Source organism: Galeopterus variegatus, unplaced genomic scaffold (assembly GCF_000696425.1).
Source record: "Galeopterus variegatus unplaced genomic scaffold, G_variegatus-3.0.2 Scaffold1307, whole genome shotgun sequence".
In the NCBI taxonomy this organism is placed as follows: domain Eukaryota; kingdom Metazoa; phylum Chordata; class Mammalia; order Dermoptera; family Cynocephalidae; genus Galeopterus; species Galeopterus variegatus.
The window spans coordinates 307180-330618 of record NW_007727418.1 but is presented as its reverse complement, the minus strand read 5'-3'; the positions used below and the strand labels follow the sequence as shown (position 1 = coordinate 330618).

The window sequence follows — 23439 nt, the reverse complement described above, 5'->3', positions numbered from 1 at the left end:
AATATCTGTCTATAGCATCTGTATGAATTTATAAGTACAGAAGAGAAAATTAAGATGACATAAGAGGAAATGCAAGAGTACTGAGTAGGTACTGTGCTACTGACAGTATGGTAAAATGCATAATTGTGAGAAATAAGCAAGGAGAGAGAATATGGCACCTTAAAGTTGTATTTAAATTTTAACAAAACTTGATGCCTTAGGTTTTGATCCACCATCTCACCAGTGATTACAATTAAGGGATGAGCCGAAGACATGTTTTGGGAAAGCAGTATTTTCTGTGTGTGAAATCACATCAATAGGCTTTTATACTGATGTGCATGTCAATTCTATATTCATAGATTCTCTAAGTGATAGTTTCAATATATCTGGATCCCTAATGCTACTGCATTATTTTCTACTGTTCTTGACTAGGAGATTTGCCTCTCTACTTTTAACCATAATCTTGACGTATAAAAAATAGAAAGTATATGATATGAGATAGGACTCCATTTACATTCCTGGCTTCTCATTCTTGGCTACAAGTCACTGTAAAATCAGGAATTTAAAGAAAAAAATCATTTTCATGGCTGGTATGTTGTTATGTACACACTGGTGACTACTCATTGCTATTGTCCACTGCTCTATTATTTTTTTTAATAAACTAAGATTAAGGACTAAATCTTTCTCTACAGTAAAAAAAATCTACAGAATTAAGATAATTTTGAAAGTACTTGCCAAAAATAAAAATTATAAGAAGAAAAACAATTCTTTCAACAGATTGTTTTGAGGCTCAAGATTTACTATGAAATGTTGGAAATCATAAAATGCTTGATTTACATTTGATGTGCTCAGAGCTTTGTTTATTTGTAAAACACAATGTGAAGTAACAAGATGGTGTTCCAATTGCAATCTAAGTTTGGGTCAAATACTAACTTCCCAAATAGATGCTGGTAGAGTGTATAACAAATATTTGAGATAAACGTAAGCTTTCATGAATGAAGAGGCAAGAGAATGACACAAATAAATATTCCCTGAAAAAACACTGAAATATTAACTATTTAAAATAGTTTTTCAGACCCTACATTTAACTAATTTAATTTTACTCTCTTAAGACTGAAAGTAAAATCCACCTATTGAAGCCAGATTTATTTAAGACACAGGTATTGCACATTGTACACTTTATCAGAGCAGCCTGTTGCCAAACACCAGTGGGAAAAAATAGACTAGCAAAAAGGAATGTGGTCACAAATAAATAGGCATCCATTTTAAGCCAAAATAAAATATTCAAGCAGAATTAAATGGTAATGGTTTTATTCCTCTGCAGAAGAATATTTGTGGAATATTAAGGGCATAAATTTTACAGATATTAAAGTTTAAAAATTATCAGATTTAATTGCATTGGTAAACTTACTTTTCAGTTTTGTTGACCTCAAAATTGTATATACAAACAGCTCACGTTTTAGTTACATCTGAGCACAAAAACCTCTTTAAAGAATGAATGTGTTAATATTTGTAGGATATTACTTATGCTTAAAAGAACAAGAAGACTTGATATAGATATAAGAAACATAGTTTTAGCTTTATAATTTCATATTGTAGAGGTTTACTTTTGAAAAGACTACTAGCTTAATGCTACAACAGATAAATGAATTTTCTCACCATCATTAAAAATAAATATATGCTAAAACTTGTAAAAGGTCTGAGTTTTACCCTACTTGCAGGCTTAAAAGTTAGAAGCCACAGTTTCATGAATAACATCGGAAGAAAAAAGACCCATGGATCAGTGACAAAGGATTTAATACTCATGGCACAGAAAGCAACATAAACGTGATATTCTTATTTATCCTTCTTGCTCCTCATGTACCACAGAACTGAGGCATAATTGCTCAACTGGATGCTGTACTTGCTGAAGGTTTGCATTAGAGCTGAGTCAGTCTCTGAGTTCCATATGCTATCATTAATCATACCAGTTTATTGATAGAAATATTGATAAGGCTGATGGTGCTGTTGATGAAAATCAACAAATGGAGAGTTTGCTGTGGACCAAGCTCTGCACTAAATATTTCACATTTATTATCTTATGAAATTTTCGCAGTAGCACTGAGATATAGGAACTATTAATAGTCCCAGAGGGGCTATAGAACATAAGCGGAGAAAGCTTAATTAATTTAAATCCACAGAAATCTAGAAGATTTCTTAATCTAGAAGCATGGTTTCAGAGCTCGTAGTTGCAATCACTCTGCTGAAGTTTTTTGTTTCATAATGAAGTCACTTATAATGTGGACATTTTGCGAAACCATTGGTGAAATTTCTCTTTAATGACCTGCTATGGTTTAAATGTATAGGTATCTCCAAAATTCACATGTGGGAACATATTACCTAACATGATCGTATTCACAGGTAGGGCCTTTTAGGAAGTTATTAAGTCATGAAGGCTTCACACTCTTGAGTGTGCACAGTCATGAGCACTCTTATAAAAGAGGTTGAAGGAAGCTCTCTTTTGCCCTTCCATCTCTTCTGCCTGTGAGGACACAACATTTGTCCTCTTCAGAGGATGTAGCAACAAGGTGCCATCTTGGAAACAGAGATCCCTCACCAGGCACCAAGCCTGCTGATGCCATCAAGATCTTGGACTTCCCAGCCTCCAGAACTGTGAGAAATAAGTTTCTATTTTTTATAAATTAGCCTGTCTAAGGTTTTTTTTATAGTATTAACAACAGATTAGAATATGGTCTTTCATTGGAATCACATATGATTGGCATATTTTGCTATCATAACTAAGTAAATTATACTGAAACTATGTGCAAAAGATAAATTTTACATATTGCAATGAAAATATATAATATTTGCAAGGCTCATGTAGAACAGTAGTTCTCAGATCCAGGGAAACAAAAACAGTATGAATTAGGAGAGAAAGATATGTTCTTAAAATAAGGATATTTAATAATTTGTATGTACACATGTACATACAAATGATGTATGTGAAATGCTTCATACAGAATGTTGTACTCTTAGTTCTCTTCCAGAAACTTAGCTTGAATACCACCCTAGGAATCACATGTTTTCCCAACCAGGAGATTTAAAGACTTTTTTTTCTGTAGAATTTAAATGTTCCTATAGAAAATCCCTACAGATGTGAAATTTGAAATGGCCAGTGTTGTCTCATTTATCCCACAGTGAGGCCCATCAGGAATCCTAATAATGGTCACAGAAGTTCCAATCAGCATTATATGGTCCCCTCTCAAACTTTGTACAGCCAAACTATAAGTGTAAATAAAAAAAGCATCTTCAGACATTCAATGTCTCAGAATGTGCTCTTTTTCAAACTGGAGGTTTTAACTTACTAAATCTAGACCAAAAGAAGAGGAAGATCTCGGATCCATCAAGTAGACCTTTGAAAATAATAGCTCACTAAAAGTACATCCCATGAGTATATTTGTACAGAAGATCTGGCAAGTAACTATTCCACATTGTTTCACAAAGGTGAAGGACTATATGTGTAATGTTCCAATGGGAAAAATTGAATTGATAGCTTACCAGATTACCTGATGTATTTGAATAAATAGAAAGTGGCATTCTGTCCAAAGGTGGATCAAAGAAGGATTGTCCTCCAAACTGGAAAGGTATCTTGAGACCGAACAAAAATTAGGCCATTCTATGCAATAAAAGAACTTTATTGTGCGTAACTTACTCACATGGTAATGAGTTTGGTGGACAGTGACCCAAAGACATATGTGCCAAGCTCTTTTCCACACTATCTCAAGGTTGGGCTCAGGTTTATATAGGCAGTTCGTAAGCAAGTTTAACATAACTATTCCCAAATGATGATGAAGTTGGCCAGGCTGGCTTATTATCACACTTGTACTTAATCTTTCCTTCTTCACAGTCAGCAGGTTGTTCCTACCTGTTGTTCTAACTACCTTCCCCCTAGCTGCTGCATAACTTTATGGGAAGAACACAAGATGGACTCAATTATGCTCACAGTCCCACACATTGAGTGGTTTTATAGTACTGTTGAATAATCAGACAAGGCTTATTGAATTAGTAAATAGAAAGGGGAGAAAATCAAGCAAAAAATATTTATAAACAATAAATGTAATTATAATAATTACATGAACTTTATGCAAGAAAAATGATGGAGCCACAATAAAAAACAAATCCTGATTGACTCAAATCAAGACTTCAAAGGAGTAGAAAACATAAGTTTGCAAAAATGAAAGGAAGATAAATCTGTGTGTTTGTCCAGACACATGTACATACAAATGATGTATGTTAATATTGTAAGGGAGTGGTAAGAGAATAAGTCCTCATCCTTCATAATGGAAAATCAAAATGTAATCTAAGCATTCGTAAAGAGCCACAAAAGCATATTAACAAGATATATGGCAGTAAGCGCCAGAAAAAATAAAGGGGTTGAAAGCATCTTGTTTTTAATTATAAAACTTGTAAGATTCTTTTCATAGTACTATAATATAATAATATTATAAAATAATATTAAAATATTATATAATAATTATTTGAGTTACTATAATTTACTTTGGCAAAAATAAAATTTATAGTAAAAATATGAAGTAACAGGGACCATATTACTCTCTGACCTAAATCAACTAAAAAAGAAAAGAAAATGAATAAAATACGTGGAAGAATAGCACTCAAAACATCAGGCAATGAAACCAGTAATACCTGAGGAACAGAAAAACAGATGAAGTAAGCTCTAAAACTACCACATTCTCCTGCCTGGAGAAAATTTCAAGATCAAAGTACAGGGAAGAAAAACCCTAGTAGAACCAAACAGATTCCCTGCATTGAGGAGACAAAGTTAGAAACCTAAGGAACCCAAGGGATCTAGGGCTTGTAAGGCATAACAGCAAGAAAAGAGAGCTATGCAGAGAGGAGTCTGAAGATCTGCAGAAGTTCCCACTCAAATATTCAGTTAAGTACTAATAAGAGAATGCATTTGAGAAAATGAAGTCTAAGAAAAAGAAAAAAGTCTGAAAGAAACAGAGGTAATACTGTCTGTAGTTCACAACAGCTTTCAAAAATGTTTGTACCTAATTGTCAGAGTGGAAAACTCATTGATAGAATTTGGATGTGTTGCCCCACCAAAACTCATGTGGAAATCTGATGCCCAATGTGGCAGTGCTGGAAACTGTTTGAATCATGGGGGCAGATCCCCCAATTAATATTGTCCCTGGGGGAGGAGGGGTAGTGAGTGAGTTCTTGCTCTCTTAGTTCCCATGAGAGCTGGTTGTTTATAGGACTCTAGTACCTCCTCTCTCTCTCTCTCTTGCTTCTTCTTGCCATGTGATCTTCTGGCACCCACCAGCTGACTGCCACTTTCCACAATGAGTAGAAGCAGCCTGTGGCCCATGCCAGATGCAGCTGCCTCAGAATCATAAGCCAAATAAACCTCTGTTCTTTATAAATTATGCAGTCTCAGATATTTCTGTTATAGCAACACAAAATGGGCTAATACACTCATAAGTTAGTAAGCATTGACGAGAGTACTAAGAATTGTCTTACCTAAATAGAAGGAGGAGAGAATATAACCCTAGAACCTTAGAACAAATACAGCTTTGGTCCCACCTTCAAAACAAAGTTTAAAGGTTAAACCAAAAGGATCGAAATGTTTTCAGGTAACTTGATCATATCCAAAAAAAGACTATATGCAATATTAAAAAGCTGTATGTAATATACATATAATATGTATAATAATTTTAAAATCTAGCATCCAATAAAATAAAATTCACAATGCTCATCATCCAAACAAAACTTAACAGCATGTACAAAGGAAAGAAAATACAGTTCATATTGATATTGATCCAGAAATGAACCACGAAGATAATAAAATTAGTATACAAAGATATTAAAATAGTTACCATCATTGTATCCCATGTATTCAAAAATTATTTTTAAATGTTGAATGTTGAAATAGAAACATAGAAGATATCTGTAAAAAAACCTCAAAATTATCATACTTCTAGAGATAAAAACTAAAAAAATACCTAAGATAGGATTAACAGCAGATTAGATATAGTAGAAGAAAAGATTAGTAAACTTGAAAATGTAACAATAGACACAATCTAAAATGAAATGCACAGAGATAAAAGACCAAATAAATAAATACATGAAAAAATTCAAGGAACCAAGTACATGTGTAAAAGGGGTTCTTAAATAAGAGGAAACTGAGATAGAATGAGAAAATGTATTTGAAGAAATAATGGCTGAAAAATTCCTAAAATTGATGAAGTCCATAACATGTGAATATAAGAAGCTAAATGTACCCCAATTACAAGAAAAATAAAAACAACTACATCAAGGCACATTATAATCAAATTGCTTACTGCTACTGCTAAACAGAAAAATCATGGCTAGAAGAAAAATTGTGACATGTACAGAGGAATAAATATAAGGATGAAAGCACTTTTCTTGTAGGCAATAATGCAAGGCAGAATACAGTGCAGCAGCATCTTTAAAGTACTGAGACAGAAAATGTGTCAATCTAGAATCCTTTACCATAAAGAGCAAGATAATACCTACAGTGAATAACTTGATTGTGATCCATTCTTCCAATAAACAGCAGGAACCTGTGAAACTGAAGTGCAGCCTCATGAGTGAGTAAAACACCAAACCTCAGCAGTTGACATATATCCAATTTCTACTCAAGAAGGTTTCCAGAAAATCTACCTGCTCCAATTGAGGAAATCAATAATACTTCTTCTGGGAACACTCAATTGAGGAAAACTATTGATGTCAAAGATGAGGAGTTCATGCATGAGTTACTTTACTTCAGGACATGAAACATTTTCATAAAAAGCCAAGGTTTGCAAAGGTGATAAGACAAGCAATTACAATGGCTTGAGAAAAAGAGAGAGAGAGAGATTTTATGGAGAAGAGAACTAAAATATGTTTTCCACTTCTTCCATGCTACAACAATTCAATATTGCCCTAATATCTACTCAAAAGAGCAAGCATTCCTTCAGAGAAAAGTAGCTGGCTGTCCACAATGCACTTTTGAAAAAGAGGAAAAGGGTGAAACAAGAAAGCGCAAAAGAACCATATTTTAAACGTGGTTTTGCTATAATCACTGTTCTCCTTCCCCTCCCCAAAATCAGCAGACTTTATACCTAAACACATTAGATGCAAGAAGACATAATAGAAGAAATTCCATTCACAAAACTTATGAAAAAATGACTAAAACTAACCTTAACAAGAAACATAAACATCTAGGGTATAATTTAAAATACTCTTGAAATATTCAAAAGTACACTTAACAAATGACAAAATACTATTTGATGATAGATATGGTATAATAAAGACCCCAATGTTCCCCCAAATAAACAAAAGTGGCATGCAATCTAATTATAATACCAATGAATCTTTTTGTTTGGGTTTATTTTTTGGTTTTCCTGTAACTAAATAAGCTGATTCTAAAGTTCACATGGAGATATTGACAAGCGAGAATAGCCAAGAAACCCCGAAGGGCAAGGGGGAACGGTGAGAAGGGTCTGAGCCTATGAGATACTGAAGTATACTGCAAAGCCTTTATATTTAAGACAGTGTTGTAATGGCATGCACAGAGGAAAGAGAGGGAGAGAGCAAGATATTAATAGAATAAAATAAAAATCTAGCTTTAGTCCTAAGTACATGTGTAATTTAGCATATGATAATGATGGCAAATCAATTCTGGGAAAGTGGCAAATCACTGATGAAAAGATGGACATTTAAATAAATGAAGTCAGGGTAACTGGGGAATTTCTTGGAATAAGACCACTACATGCTTTAATGTAAAAAAAAAATGAAAAAAACAGAAGCCCTGAAAAAATAGATATATTACTTTAAAAGCAAGTAGCACAGAAATATTTGTAATTATGAATGGAAATCCAGAAGCAATAAAATAAAAAGTTCAGCTTTGTTATCTCTGTAAAATTGAAACAATTCTGTTTAGAATAAAATAACCATAATCAGTTAAGAGTCAAGCAACAAATCTTAAGAAAATTTCCTATATATACAGTGTAGACAGATATTCTTAAAAATTGGGAAGAATCTTCGGAGGAAATTGGGCAAAAGATATGTATAGTTCACAAAATAAGGAAATGCAAATGACCCTTCAGAAATGAAAATATATTCCATCTCACTAATAGTAAAGTGAATTAAAACTATAGATGTGTCATATCTTACATACATGACTGGCAAAAATCCGAAAGTTTGACAAAGTACTTGACTGGTGAGACTGGGAAAAATAAGTTCTTTCAGATATTACTGGCAGAAATTCTTAACAGTACAACCTCTGAACAGGGTAACTTGGTCATGTCATATAAAGTTAGAGATGAACTTATGTGTTTGAACTTCCAGGACAATGATCTGAAAACACACATTTACAAATGTGAGATAACATATGCACAAGTTTGTTTATGAAAGCATTATTTGTAATATCAATAGATAAACTGAATTAACTTTGATAATTGATCTATACACCTCTCTCTGCTAAAATCATGCAAAATTGCTCACACATCCTGCTGCTGAATGGAGCACAGAGCTAATTGAGATCTTGAAAGACTTGCAATCCCTGCTTCTAACTCCCAACCCCCAGTCCTGTCTACCCCTATAAAGAGAACCAATAGTTTCTTCACACACTTCTGCATGATTAAACCACACCCTGTGAAATGTGGGTGTGAGGGAGGCGGGAACATTGGGAGCTGAACTTTTTACCATTCCTGACTTTCCTCTTTCCATTGCAACATTCCACCAATCTTTCTGCCCCTTCTACTGTGTCAGAAAATTCTTTAAATTACATTTCTTTCTTCCTAAATTGGTATTCAGTCTTTCCTCTTTTCTAAATGGAACAGCTGTGCTTTTGGGTGAGGGTAAGGGTGAGGTGGAGACTGCACTATTGTTTTTAATAATTTCAAAATTTTACTTCCATTGCGCTCACTTTGAGAAACATTACAGCAATTTGTAAAGCTATCAAGAGGAAACAGAGTCCTGCCTTTATCTAGTGTACGAATGACAATGCTAAAAGGATAAAGGAAGAAAACAGGTGAGAGCCTATATATTTCCCAGAATAAGTAATCAATTCTTGATTGCTAAGGTAATGTTCTGTCACTTGTTACTATTACCTAAATGACCATGGTAATATTCATCCTGGAACAACTGAGGTGTTTATCTGAAAAACTTTGTTTCCTTAAGTGTGGAGAAAGTTAAGACTTTCGGTTCATCTAAATATTCATCTTTTTTCGTGACTTTGAAATAAAGAGGATATCAGAAAATAGTGGGTTCATTCAGTAATAACAAAATCTGTTTTAACAATCACAAACTTCATTATATGAGAAAAATGCTCAAGTATATTTTAGTAAAGTGGGGTTATATACATTATATACATTGATAGAAAATTGTACATTCTTGTGCTTTGTGTTATGTTATTCTTTAGAAATTTCAGAAGTGGCTTAACAAATAGAGAAATTCCTTTCTGGAACTGACTATGTGACTGATGATATATGCTCAGGTGCCATTATTGTAGTGGCTGCTGGTGAAAGGCATCATCTCTGTGCCTTAAAGGTAAGGTCTGCATTTCTGACTAGATTTTATTACATTCATATTATTTTTCTGCAAAAAAAGGTAGATACCTATTTCTATTCTACTATTGAGGGTAACTTAGTCACATAAAAGGAAATTAAACTACTTTTCATGGGCTTTTTATTGAGACAATATGACCTGCTAATAACATTTAAATCTTATTAGGTGTTTATATTTTCAGTGGATTTGAAGACACAGCGAGTTATCCCACAAGAGCTCGTTTTGTTTGGTTGTGAAAGGACATTTTCAATGTGCCTGAGTGTGCATATGTATTCATTTAAGTTCTTCATACATCAAGGGCAAACCTATTTTTAAACTACATTTGTGAAATTTTCAAATAATACCCACGATATATTTTTCCTTCAAATTCCAAACTCCAATTTAGATAAAGTACCCCTAAATGGGGTTACTAATCCTAACTTTCAAAGGAATCCACCCATATAGTGTCTGTACTTTCATGAGTAGTTCAAGGGAAGATTTACTGATTTTTACATTAGATAATGTTGAACTGCTCCAATTTCAGAAACTCATCAAAAAGAAGATTTAGTCTATTAAAATGTTCATATTGCAAGTCAAGATGGATACTGAATACAAGAGTATACATATTTCTGGAGAAAAGTCAGTACATGTGTATCTTCTGTTACACAATTCAATTTACAATGTCTGTTCTGCTGTGTTGGATGCGACTGGCCTTAGGCATCTGCCTTCGGCCTCAGCTCTCCCCCTGCTCATAGGGGGCTCTGAGACTTGGCAGGCCTTCAAAAGATGTTGAGGTCCCATCAAGGGTCTAGACTTTGGGCACTTCCATTGTTTTCACCGAGTCTGGGCTGTTTCAGCTCTGGAGAACTGCCCTGAGAGTCTCCAGACATCTCTGACCGAATTTCTTCTGTGGACAGGTTGGGAATTATGCTGAGTGGTACAGAATTTGGTGAAGTATCTGTCTTTAAGGGTATTAAGTTTATTCTCTGGGGCATTGTCTTGTTCCAGGCTTACAATGTGTTCAGAGTAACCCTGCAGGATGGGTGGGCTTTTGTGTTTTGACTACTGGGCTACAGGGTCTTCTCCTCTGTTGGCCCTGTCAAGGAGTTTTTGTCACCAGGAGTGACTGAGTGAGTGTCCTTGACTGCTGTTGGGGATTGTTTGGCTGGAGGAGGAGTTGTGCAGGGACTGCTAGGCTCTTGTATTTTGCTGATGAGGTTTCCCTCTACTGGTCTGGGTGCCAGTGAAGACCCTTGGTGCGTCTTGACTCTTGGTTCTCTTTGCTGTCTCAGGAGTTCTTGTGCTCAAAACTGGCTTCTCTTTCAAAGGAATTCCAAGTTCATCTTTCTCAAATGTCACAAATGAACAATAGCCATCCATGGATGAAATGACCAGGAAGGCCCTGTCGTTGGACCATGAAATATCACTCAAGGTGTGCCAGTGTATATTAGACATGTAACCGAAAGGGAAAGGCTGCTGGGTGTCATATAGAAGCAAAGAGCCCTCTGAAGCTGTAGCAAAAACCAGGCAGTAGGGCAGACTCACCAGCTCCAGGTGTGGCTGTTTCCACCACTGGCCTGAATTCAAAGTGAACTGGACATCAGTGAACAGCAAATGTCGCTTTTCCAGGACATGAAAGATGAGCAATGGGCCTTTTATGATTTTTCCTAGAGGAAACATAAGTTGTATTCATTAGATTTTCACCAGATTCCACATATCCAGCTGGTGTGAGGAGCAAAGACCTGGCCTGGCTCCCTTCCAAGAGGCACAGGACAAGGCAGAGACAAGCCTCTGTCCCAAGGATGGGTTGACGTGCAGGCCAATCATGATTCTGCCCTTTCCCTGGAAGTGACTGAGATATCTCTGTCCATTTCATAATTTTCATGCTTAGAAGAAGATTCCTGAGGAGCTTCAAATGGTCCACAAGGAGTGGAATTCTTTTTTTTTTTCCCCCCTTGGGAAAAAATTTGCATGATATACTAAGAACCAAGAGTGAAGGCTGTTTCCTCAAAAGTGTCAAGTATTACTGGGAAAGGAGAGAAATAGGGGCTACTCTTCTGTCATGGACCATTGTTGGCAACTTTTGACATGATTTGCTTCCTGGAGGATACCCGTGTACTTTTAAGAAATTTCACAGTTCTCACATCTTATTATTTCTTTTGGTTACAGCATCAAAGGTCTTGTTCTAAGTGATAGCAGAGAGGAGTTAAACATAGACTAAGCTGCAAAGAGTTTGCAATGCATGGTTTATACTACAATAAATGGAAGTATGTCCTGTTTAGGGGCACTGCTGACTGTGTCCCTGCACCATTTTTCAGCTTTCCTGCCTTCAAAAAAAGAAAGCTGCTGAGGGAGGAATTTTTTGTCCCTTCAAGACCAAGGAGGATTAAAGTCATCTCGTGGGAAATAGCCCGGGTCTTGAAGGGGCAAAAAATTCCTCCCTCTGGCAGCTCTCTTTTTCCAAAGGCAGGAAAGAAAAAGAAAAATGGTGCAGGGACACAGCAGCACCTCTAAACAAGGTATACTTTCATTTACTGTAGTATAAACCATGCTTTGCAAACTCTACAGCTTTGTCTACCTTTAACTCCTCTCTGCTGTCACTTAGAACAAGACATTTGATGCTGTAACCAAAAGAAATAATAAGATCTGAGAATTGTGAAATTTCTTAAAAGAACACAGGGATCCTCCAAGAATAAAATCATGTCAAAAGCTGCAAACAATGGTCCATGACAGAAGAGTAGCCCTTATTTCTCTCCTTCTCCAGTAATACTTGACACCTTTGAGGAAACAGCCTTCACTCCTGGTTCTTAGTATACCATGGGAATTTTTTCCCGAGGAGGGAAAAAAAAAAAAGAATTGCACTCCCTGTGGATGCATTTGAAGCTTCTCAGCAATCTTCTCCTAAGCAGGAAAATTATGAAATTGACAGCAATATCTCAATCACTTCAAGGGAAAGGGCAGGACCATGATTGGCCTGCACATCAACCCATCCTTGGGACAGAGGCTTGTCTCTACCTTGTTCTGTGTCTCTTGGAAGGCATTCAGGCCAGGTTTCTAGAGGGTCTGTGAGTCTTGTGAACTTTGTCTTATCCAGCAATGGTGTAGCCCGCCTCCTCTGCTCTGCTGAACTGCTTCACAGGCCTTTTCTCCTTTCCCGTCATAAGGTATGGATAAGACCCGTTCTCAGTCAAGTGTTTCACATCCATGTGTATATTCCTCTGAAGGAAATTCTTCACCACAGTGATTATTGAACCTTGGGAGGTATCTCTGTCAATTTCCCTGCTACCGATCCCAACTTTTTTCAGGACCCTGGATCCCAAGTATTTTGAGACTCTTTCCTACTCCTGGGGCCTTAACCTCTTCTATAGCACAGTCCATGGCAGTTTTCATTTTCAGTGAGTCTCCCTTTCTCAACTCTAGTGGAAAAGATGAAACACTGGTCTTCATTGTTCTTTAATTTGCAAGGGAGCATTTTGCTCTTCTGCATGGTGTGGTCTGCCACATTGTCCTTCCTTCTGGGGAGAGCATGGATATTGTAAAAAGGGGTTCTCTAATCTTATTGACGGTGTGATGGGAGGTAGGTATGTGGAAATAAAGTGGGTAATCTGGCTGCTTAGGGAAGATGAAGCTCCCTCAGTAGGGTCTGGGCTGCTCTACCTCTCTTTTAGGGGCTGAAATCAGTCTGTTGATGTGCATGAGGATGTTTCCACATCCATGCGTTCTTCCCTGTTGCATACAGATGTTGTCGTCTTGATTTTGTTCTCCTTCCCTTTCCCATTCCTTTTCCTCTTTAGCTGGGCTAAGGCAAGATGGAAAGTGCAGCAGCTAAAGCCCTCATGGACCCCATGCTCCACGTGCACCTGCAGGACCTCTAAACTGAGGTAGACCCCGCAGCAGGCCATGCATTTGAAGGCACTGTCCAGCATCTCCAGTGTCCTGGCCCTGGAACTGTCCTCCAGAGCTGCAGGCTCTGCTGAGCTGTCAGCCTCCTCCTCCCTTTCCTCTTGGGCTTTGCTGTCCACGCTGCACTCACTGTCAGTTGAGTTCCTTTGTAGACATGTCAGAGATGGTGACTTTTGTTCTGATATTCTCAGGAAAGGTCATTTCTTCTACTCTTGTCTTTTTTTGTGGGGTCCCCAGTCCTTCCTCTGTATCTGACAGGACGGCCACACCCCTTTTCATTGGGACATGCATATAGTAAATTTTCATGGGCCTTTTCTTTTCCTTATGTTCTGAGGACATAAAGGGCACATTGGTTAAGTAGGAATGAACAGAGATATGTGGTAAGGGTGAGTAAGTCTCCCTTTGCTCCAAATCCTGGGGTCGAGACATCTCAGAGGATCCAAGGCAGGAGATATCTTGAGGTAATTGATGGATTCCTAGGAAATAAGATTTTAAACATAAGAAAACTTCAATAAGTATGTATGAAATCTGCAGCAGTTAAGATGGCCATGAGAATATCCCATGCAGGGACATGGGGAACAGAAGCACATGCATATATCTCAGAATTCCGCATGTGCTATGTGCTATTTGAGGTGTGAATTCAGTGCACCTGTGTAGATAACAAGTGTGTGGTGTGTCTCATGGAGTTGTGTTTTGTTCTGGAACATATCTGGGGAGTGTTTCCAGTGCTGGTGGTAAGAGGGGATGGTGATGAGCGTGTGTAAGTGTCATGGGGTGTGACAGGACATGTGAACAAGGGCAGGAGTGGTGCATGCTCCTGTCAGGATGTGCTGCTTTGTGAGGTGCTGAGGGTCTTGTGGATAGAGTGACATGGGTGAGAAGCACTGCATGAAAGTGCCTTCTCTTCATTGCATATGGGTTTTCTAGAGTCTGGTCTAGCATGGGGGAGTTAAAACAGGTTGTCTGTGTGAGGGAATGTGAAGTATTTATAGGATTAGTGTATAAAGGGGTGAGTGTGAGAAAGATTGCGGGCAGGAATGAGGAGCTGAGTGTGTATCTCTGTAACCCTACTGGAGAGTGAGAAAGATGGAGAGTGAAGGGATGTCTATTTGACAGAATAAGTAAAAGGAAAGGAGAAATGGGCCATACTCGGTATGAAGAAGTGTGTGTGAGTATGTGTGTGAGCTTGAGTCTGTGCCAATCTGAGGCAGAAGGTTCTGATCAAATTCCCATGCACTTGTCAGCCCTGTCTGCTGCCTCACCCACAGCTGTCCCAGTGTTCACCTGTGGGAAGTTTGTGCTGAGGAGCTTTGTCTTGTTCTTGAAGGCACATTCCCTCTGTATTTGATCCTCCTCAGAGGCTTCAGTCCTAGTCCCTCTGCCCCAAAGCCCTTTCCTGTTTTTAAGGGGAAGGTAAGGTAGGAGTTGGGCTGAGCAGCTCAGGGCATCTCCTGCCCAAGCCCAGATCCCACCTTTGCACCTCCCTTACCATCCTCATCAACAAGAATGAGCTCGCTGGCCGAGGAGACACAGTACAAATGTTCAGAAGCAGAGGAATTTCTGCCTGGGCTGGGACCACCACACTTATCTCAGGAGCATTCTCTTGAGACTTGCAGGATTCTGGGGAATAAAGTTTAAAAAGCAGAAAACAATATTGGGATGTGGATAATCTGGAGTCTTTGTACATTCATAAAAAGATATGCTGAATGGATATATTGTGTAGTGCATCATTACTGCCCATGGGACTTGCTTTCACAGAAATTTAGGTGACTTTCCCATTCAAAACTCCAAAATATAAGTTAATAACAGTTATTAAAAATGTGTGTGTTTTGGATGTCAGTGGTATTGGATATCTTGTATGTGATATTTTTGGAGATGTGTACAGAATACTGGAAAGCATGAAACTTGCCTAAAATACAATATGCAGTAACTAAAGTTTAGCTATTATTATTATTGGCTCAATTTTCTTCATGGGAAATTATGCAAATAAGGGATACGAAGTGCAAATTTATGAAGAATTATGTATGTGTATCTATTTGTTTATACTGATATCTACACTGATAGAAAGGTATATATATAGAGAGAGGTGTAGATATAAATAGTTAGATGGTAGCTAGATAGTTAGATATACAGATGCAAAGATAAAATTTTTTTGAGGGCTCCCTAGAAAATGGGCCTGATGCTAGAGGTATTCAAATGAAGGCTTCACAGACTTGCTCCAGACTCCTCTTTGGAAATATGCTTCTGATTTCACTTGGGTTTCTAATCTTCCTGTCCATATCATTTAGGAGCCTTTTCCAAAGGAGAAAGAGTACATGATACATTTCTGCCCCTTGATTGGAAACAGAGACCCTAGGCAGTCCTTGAGAGAAGGGGTTGCTGAGCAAAGGAGCTTAGCTCCAATTCTAAGTCATTATTCTCTCCCCTTTCTATATGATTCCTTCTTAACTTCTCATCTTCTCTACCCCTATACCATTGTGATCAAGCTTGTCTTCAAAAGAGGCAGAGGATAAGTATTTTGAGTCTGAGTCCTCTGCTGTCTGGCTGTGGGCCTGGGTCAACCCAGAGGGTCCAGGCTGTGGAGTGTTTTCATCTGATTCTATGATTCCTGGGAATGAGAGGGAAAATCAGATATGTGGTACTTTTTTGCATTCAACAAACATTCAAGAAGTACCATTTACAATAACACACATGGTACTTATCCTCACAAAGATTATAATCTAGTTACTGTTCAAAGTTCTAAAATCTAGGTATACAAAAATATTTGTTGGAATGATGTGTCTGGGTGGGCTGGATCACCCATGAGTGGCGTATTTGTTCTGTGCAGTGAATCAGAGGCTCACAATCTTGTCCAGCACATGGGAAGGTGCACATATTATATGTTATTACTACTTCTGTTTACACGAAGAATAATTTTGTTGTACGTTGTAGGTAAAATGCTTCAGTTTGTCACCTGAGATTATTTTATGAAAGTCCTGCTGCTTTCTCAAATAGAATTTGCAGGGGGAAAAACCCCACTGGCTTTCATTTCTTGCCTGCAGTATCCTCTTCCAGATATCTGCTATTTTGGCGTCTCTTGCTAGAGCTCTGCAGGACCTGTGCCTTGTGATAACTCATTACTTCTGAGCTTGAGCAGAAGACTCCATTGGGATCTCTGGGGTGGCTCCAGAATGTACCTCCCAACGTTGGTCACAGCTCTTTTCTCAGCTGTTTACTTCTTAACTGGCACAGCTACCACTTGGCTTGGCCAGTGGTGTCACCTATCTTAGTACTCTCTGCCCACACAGGGCCCCTGACTAAGTTGTTTTTTTAAATCTCTACTCACTTCATTCAAAGCCTGTCTTGGAACCTTCCCAATTATGAGTATATTCAGAGTACTTTGAGCAGTTGTTTTTTTCCCTAATCTGTGTATTTTTTGAATCAACTCTACCTGTACCATGAATTTAAACATATGAAAATTCTGTTTTATTATTTACTTCCTCTTTATATTTCCAAGGGAAAGGCCTGTAACTTTGAATTCACAAGCTTTAGTAAATAAATAGGCAAATTCTAATCCCTGATCAAATAATTCACAAACACATTAAGTTCCATCCTCTGTTTAAAAACTTTGATTAAGTCTATAACCAAACTATTACTTCTCAAAATACATTCAACTTGCCTGTTAGGTTGCTGTAGAGTGTCTGGTGTGTTATTGTGGTGTGGAGATGGTGACGTTCAGTACATGTGGTGTACGCTGTACATAGAATCAGAGTGTCATGTTTGGTGAGTAGAGTCTGGTGTATATACATGTCTGTATATCTACTACGTTTTTTAAAAAAATCACGTAGTCAGTATGGGGGTCAAATTGTCATGGTAAATGAAGGTAGCATGAGTGTGATGTGTTTGGGTCACTCGCAGCATTTCTGTATGTACAGGTATTTCATCTTCCATGTGTTATGTGAACTGCATGTCATGTGGAATTAAAATACAAGCAATTGTATAATAGCTTTTTGGTTTATATAAGGGACTGTGTGGATCTGAGTAATTTTGTGAGAGCTGAAGACACAATGGAAGTGTTATAAACAGTTATGTCACATATGAATAAAGGGAGATCATGTGAGCTCCTAGATAGTGTGATTATGTGAAGGGACTAAGGAATTGGGAAGAGAAAGGAGTTGGGAAGAGAAAGGAGTTTCAGAAAGGAGTTTCACAAGGGGGTATATGTTGTGATAGCTTCATGCTTTGTTAATATGAAATCGAGAGTTCTCCAAGAGTGAATTATTTCTGTGAGTTAGAGATTGTGATATTGTAAAAATGAGGTTATGAGAAAGCAAATTTGAGGAATATAATACATGTGCTGAGAAATGAGGGCATGACGGCTTACTGGGTGAGGAAATGAGTTTACAAGTTTATCTGGGAGTATAAAGCAATGGGAGTAAGGAAAGGAGAATGAAGGGATGAGAGTTTGCAGAGATAAGCCTGAGGTCATATGGTGTTGAGGATAATTGGGCATGATGGGGTAAAAATTCATGTGTGTTTACGAGGGTAGAAGGCTGTAAGAGGCCAGAGTTTAAGGTCCCCTTTCAAACCTTCTGCCTTATGAGGGGACATGAGCTAGGGAGCTTTGACCCCCTTTTGATGGCAAATGTAGAATCCACTGGTTCCTCATTAGATACTTCAGTCTCCACCTTTCTCTTTGTCAGAGACCTGCCCACGCTTGTGACCTGTAGTGTTATACTTCCAAGGTTCAGACTGAGTGAGTCTTTCCTGTTTCTCTGACAAGAACTGTCATTCTGGAAGGGTTCAGTGTTCTTAAATGCATCCCTGCTCTGACACCCTTGCACTTTTGGACACTTGTCCTATTCAAGAATTCCCTTGAATTTCAAGACTTTCTTTTATGTAGATATAATGAGCATGTCCTAAAGGAGAAGTAGAAGAATGGGTATTTTTGCTGTGGTCAGGGAATGGGCTGTATCAACTTAAATCTCCCATCTATCAGGTTGTAGAGAGGAGATCTCAGCCAGACCTCACAGCCATGCTTCCATCTCCTGCCCTACTCTCCAATCCTAGCTCCAGTTTAGACATCTCTATTTACAAGTATTCTCAGGCTCCGAGAAGAAAAAGGAAAAAAAAAACATTGAGCTAAAACTGGTTTTCTGCTCTTTCTGGGGAATATGACAAGGGTGTGTATCATCCGTCTGCATATGCCTGATTTCTGTCAAATCAAATGGAAAATAAAGACATATATACTATAATTTACCCATTTGTTCAAAGTTGATAACTCACTATGTACCAGACATACATGGAGACCACAGTCCATTTCCTGGCCAAAGCTCCAAAATATAATTACTTAATAATTTTTAGTATTACCCAGGTGTCAGAGGCAGGAAGGACACAATATATGTATGTTGTCTTTATGAAGATGCTTTTAGTGTGTATGTTGAAACTATGATGTCACATAAAGTGCAGTTAATATCATATTTTAATATTTGCCTAGCTGACTATACATATGTTGTTGTGTTTAACATATTGCCTGAAAGTTATGGAAAGTTGAATAATGGCACATCCCACCTCACCCCGGCAAGTTATTCATATATTAAACACTAGAACCTGTGAATGTTACTTGATATGCCCAAGGGGACTTTGTGAATGTTACTACCTTAAGAATCTTGTGATGGGGAGATCATCTGGGATTATATGGCTGGATCTTAAATGTAATTTCAAGAATACTTATAAGAGGGGGGCAAGTAGGCCAAAGGCAGGAAAACAGATGTGACGTGGAGCAATAGGTTTAAGTAAAGAGAGAAAGGGGCTTCCAACCAAGGGGTGCAAGAAGCCCCCACAGCTGCAAGAGGTAAGGAAGTTCTGAAGCATCCCGGAGAAACCAGCCCTACCAATACCATGATTTTAACCACATAAAATGTATTTTGGACTTTTGAACCCCAACACTGTAAGAGAATAAGTTCATGTTGTTTTAAGCTACTCATTTGGTGGTGATTTGTTATAGCAGTTAATAGCAAATAAGGAAACACATCAACCTTAAATTAAGGATTGCCACATACTCTGTATTGAGCTAGGGGTTTTCTCATAAGTAGGCCCTACTTATCTAATTTTCCTGCTTTCCTGAGTGCAGAGTTGCTTATTTGAGTCAATGGCTTTACCCTTTTTTGGAGCAAAATGAGCAGCTGTGAATACTTTAACTTCTATTCACTGTCTCACGTTCATTTCATCCAAGACTTAAATTGCACCTCTTTTATCAGTTCTGAGTTAGTGATTATTAGTTTTTGGTACTTAAATCATGAATGCTTGTTTATATTCAGTTACAGACTTACCAGTGTTTTAGCTCTCCAATTGCTCCTGACTGTCATGCTTCTTCTGTGTTCAGTTTAATTTTTCTGTATAGGTTCTTTCCATTAGTGTTTTTTTACACCTTTCTATGGTTTTTATCATCCTTATTCGTGTATGATTCAGACTGTCCTTCATTGTCAGCACACTATTTCATACTGTTGTCATGAAGTTTCTTTGATAGTTTTTGAATAGTTTACTATGTGACAAATCACTCTTTAGAAGATATTCTCGTGTTAGTCTGTAGTTGTTGTAATGTCTTTGTTATTAGAGTTCCATATTTTTGGTAGAGCAAACTTAGGTGTGAATTTATTGTGCCTGTCTCATAGTGAGCTTATGATCTTTCCTAATTCTATAAATTTTAACCGTTTTGAAAAGTTCTCCACCATTATTTCTTTGATCATGTCTGACTATTTTGTTTTATTTTTCAGAAATCTCAATTCAATATACATTGTACCTTCACATTTTATCCTCATTTATTTTAATTCCACCTTCAAACTTTTCAGCTAGGAGGAGAGGAGGAGATTATGGCTGTTTCCAAAGTATATCTTCCTTTGTATCAGTGTCCGAGCAGAGATTTTCTGTTGGATTTCTGTGTATGCTCAGATTCCTACTCTTATGATCTGCCTAGTCTTCACTAATCTATCTTTCTCCCTACCAGCATAAGAAGGCATGTGTAAAGAGGAGTCACAAGAGAAATACTCTGATTGAGAATTTTTATCTCTTGCCTCATGGACCAGTGTATTGTCCTCCAAAGAGTGCCCAGATTGTTTGTCATTTTTGTGTATGTTTGAGATTCCCAGAAAATGAAAGAATGGTTATAAAGTTTAGTGGGTTTCTGTTTCATTCATTTGTTCAACTGACAAATATTCTGAATTATGTGCTTAGCTCTAAGAACAGACATTAAAGTTTAGTGGGTTTCTGTTTCATTCATTTGTTCAACTGTCAAATATTCTGAATTATGTGCTTAGCTCTAAGAACAGACATGACCTTTTGAAAATAAAATCTATATCCTGCTAAAAACCCTCACACACATGTACAGAAAAGCATTTGTATCATCAGAGTGCTAGAGTTTGGATTAGACATCCTCCATTTGGATTAGTTTGCATACCATCCACTAATGCTGTGTCCCTAATTGTGTCAGGATTCATGAAGTGATAGAACTATCAATTCCATTATTTTGCCAAACTTTTCTTCTGAAAATCCACTCAGATAGAGCTTAGACCTTCTCACAATCTAGTTCTTTGTTCCCAGGGTATAATTCTATACACCAAGGAACCAAAATTCCTGAGGAACCTACAGAGTTCCATGCAGACAAGAGCTTACAGCTAAAACCACAGTTTCCATTCTGCTCTCCTCCTACCATTCTTCTCTCCAACATACGATTGTCTCCTCCCAAGACACACACACAGGAATACTTATTTTGTCGTGAACAGTTATCTCTCGCTTGGGCAGGGAACTGGTATACTTCAATATGCTGTTCTTATATCTTGATCTTGCCCTCAAGTCTCCTCATTCCCACCAGCTTTGGTTAAGAGTTTTGGTACAGTTTGCCTTCCTCTACATTTTTCACACTTTCACTCTCTGCATCCCAGATCCTAGAGTTTCACAACCTCAAAGAAAACAAGTGGTATTTTTTTTTAAGAAACTAAATATTCATAATCTTATTATGTTACTGTCCCTGTCTCAAATGTTAGTGAAGCCCACCAATATCATTTAACTATTCAAAATAATCAAGTATCGTGAATATGTCTGGCATGTGTATTATGCACACATTGCAGTAAAGTTTTGTGTGGTGAATGCAGTGTGCTTGGTGTGTATAAATTCATAATGTGTTGTGTAAAATTGGGTTAGAGCTTAATGTGTGATTGATTTGGTGTTTGCAAACAGGAATATGGGGTTAGTTTTATTTGAGTAGGAGTGGTATGTGTGTTTTATGTCTGTGTTTTAGTTGGAAACATATCTGTGCATGTCCATTGCATGTCCTGTGATTATGGATTTGTGTATTTTGTTATTTATTATTATATGGTTTTGCTGTGCAGTGTAATCAGTGGAAATATTCTCTTTGAGACTAGAAGAATTAGCATATTGTGAAATTTAAGGGAATAAGGCAAGAACATAAGGATGTGAAAATCAAGGGTAAAATAGAAATAGTATGACTTTTCAGAATGCAAGGCTGTGTGCAGAGCTAAAAATAGATGAGTGTGCAGAGAAGAATGTGTAAGAGCAAGTGGATAGTGATATATGACGGCTTTAGAAAACAAAAGTATGGGGGCCGGCCCAGTGGCGCACTGGATAGTGCGCCGCTTGGGAGCGCGGAGGCGCTCCCGCCGAGGGTTCAGATCCCATGTGGAGACTGGTTCCCGCTCACTGGCTGAGCGAGGTGTGGGCGCAGCACTGAGGGTTGCGATCCCGTTGCCGGTCCCCGGTACAGGCGCAACACCAAGTTTTGCGATCCCGTTACTGGTCAGTAAAAAAAGACAAAAAAGGAAAAAATAAATAAATTTAAAAAAAAAGAAAACAAAAGTATGACAGATTGAATTCCAAAAGAGTTAAGGCAAAAATATAGGAACTCAACAGTTAGACAGGAAGAATAATTTTTGGTGCCCTAGGGTGACAATAACTAATGATATTATATTGTTTGTTTCATGATAGCCAGAAAAGAGGCTTTGAATATTATAACCACAAAGAAATGATAAATGTTTAGGTGATAGATATGCTAACTATTCTGATTAGATCATTATACAATATATGTGTGTATTGAAATAACAAACTGTACCCCATAAGCATGTACAATCTAAAATAAATTAAAATTTTTAAAAAGTTGGGGTGTTGTGTGTTTTTGAGAGGCAAATAATCAGACCTGGTACATAGTAAGTGGGCAATTATGTTAGATATTAATATTTACCTTCCTCTGGCTTATTTATGTTTTTTGTGTGTATACGCAAACAGGTGTGAGTATGCGTTTTGCATGTCTGATAGTTTATACTCATAACATCTTTGAATATTCACTAATGTTATTGATGGCAGAATGAAGACAGCCTCACTCTCCAGACCTTTCTCCAAGTGACTATCCAAATATCCAAAGCCCTCAAACTTTGCTGGAAATATCAGATTCTCCTCAGGGACATAAGCCACTATTTTGAACTTTGGGGCTGGCTCCAGTCTGTCCCCCTCCCAACACAGAGCAATTGTCTTCCCTCATAAGAGTGACTTGTTTACTGTTTTAATCTCCATAGCAACCACAGCTATCTGATTTCTTACTTTCCAGAAAGAGCCAAACCCCATCTCCTTGATTCAACCATCCCAGCTAAATGGTGTTTTGTGTGCGTGTGTGTGTGTGTGTGTGTGTGTGTGTGCTTGTGTGTGTCATTTCTTTCTTACGTTTTACATAGGAGCCTCACATTTACATCTTTATAGTCTGAAACAAAACAATTCTTTTTTACTACTGAGTAAATTCTTTATGACTATATATTCCCATTCCTGCACAAGTAGTATTTAAGTGCTCAAACTTGCTTTTTCAATGTTTCCCTCACCTCTATGAGCCACACATTCTTCATTAAAAGGAGAAAACTTATCATACCATCATTTACTTCCTCAATACCCTCCGTACCCTCCGAAGTCAAATAAAGAGAAATGAATTTTTTAAGAAAAATTAGACTAGACTAACCAATCACT

The 23439-nt window shown here is 37.6% G+C and overlaps 1 protein-coding gene and 1 pseudogene across 1 annotated transcript; both read right to left on the bottom strand.

The window, feature by feature from the left end:
- Window positions 1-10334: 10334 nt before the first annotated feature.
- Window positions 10335-11419, bottom strand: LOC103593241 (annotated as a pseudogene).
- Window positions 11420-13211: 1792 nt separating this feature from the next.
- Window positions 13212-16554, bottom strand: LOC103593240 (protein FAM170A-like). Its single transcript, XM_008576196.1, has 4 exons — window positions 16473-16554; window positions 15911-16045; window positions 14910-15057; window positions 13212-13581 (listed from the first exon to the last, which is right to left on the bottom strand). Exons 1-4 carry the CDS (start codon window positions 16552-16554, stop codon window positions 13212-13214), a joined length of 735 nt encoding a protein of 244 aa, XP_008574418.1.
- Window positions 16555-23439: the final 6885 nt, after the last annotated feature.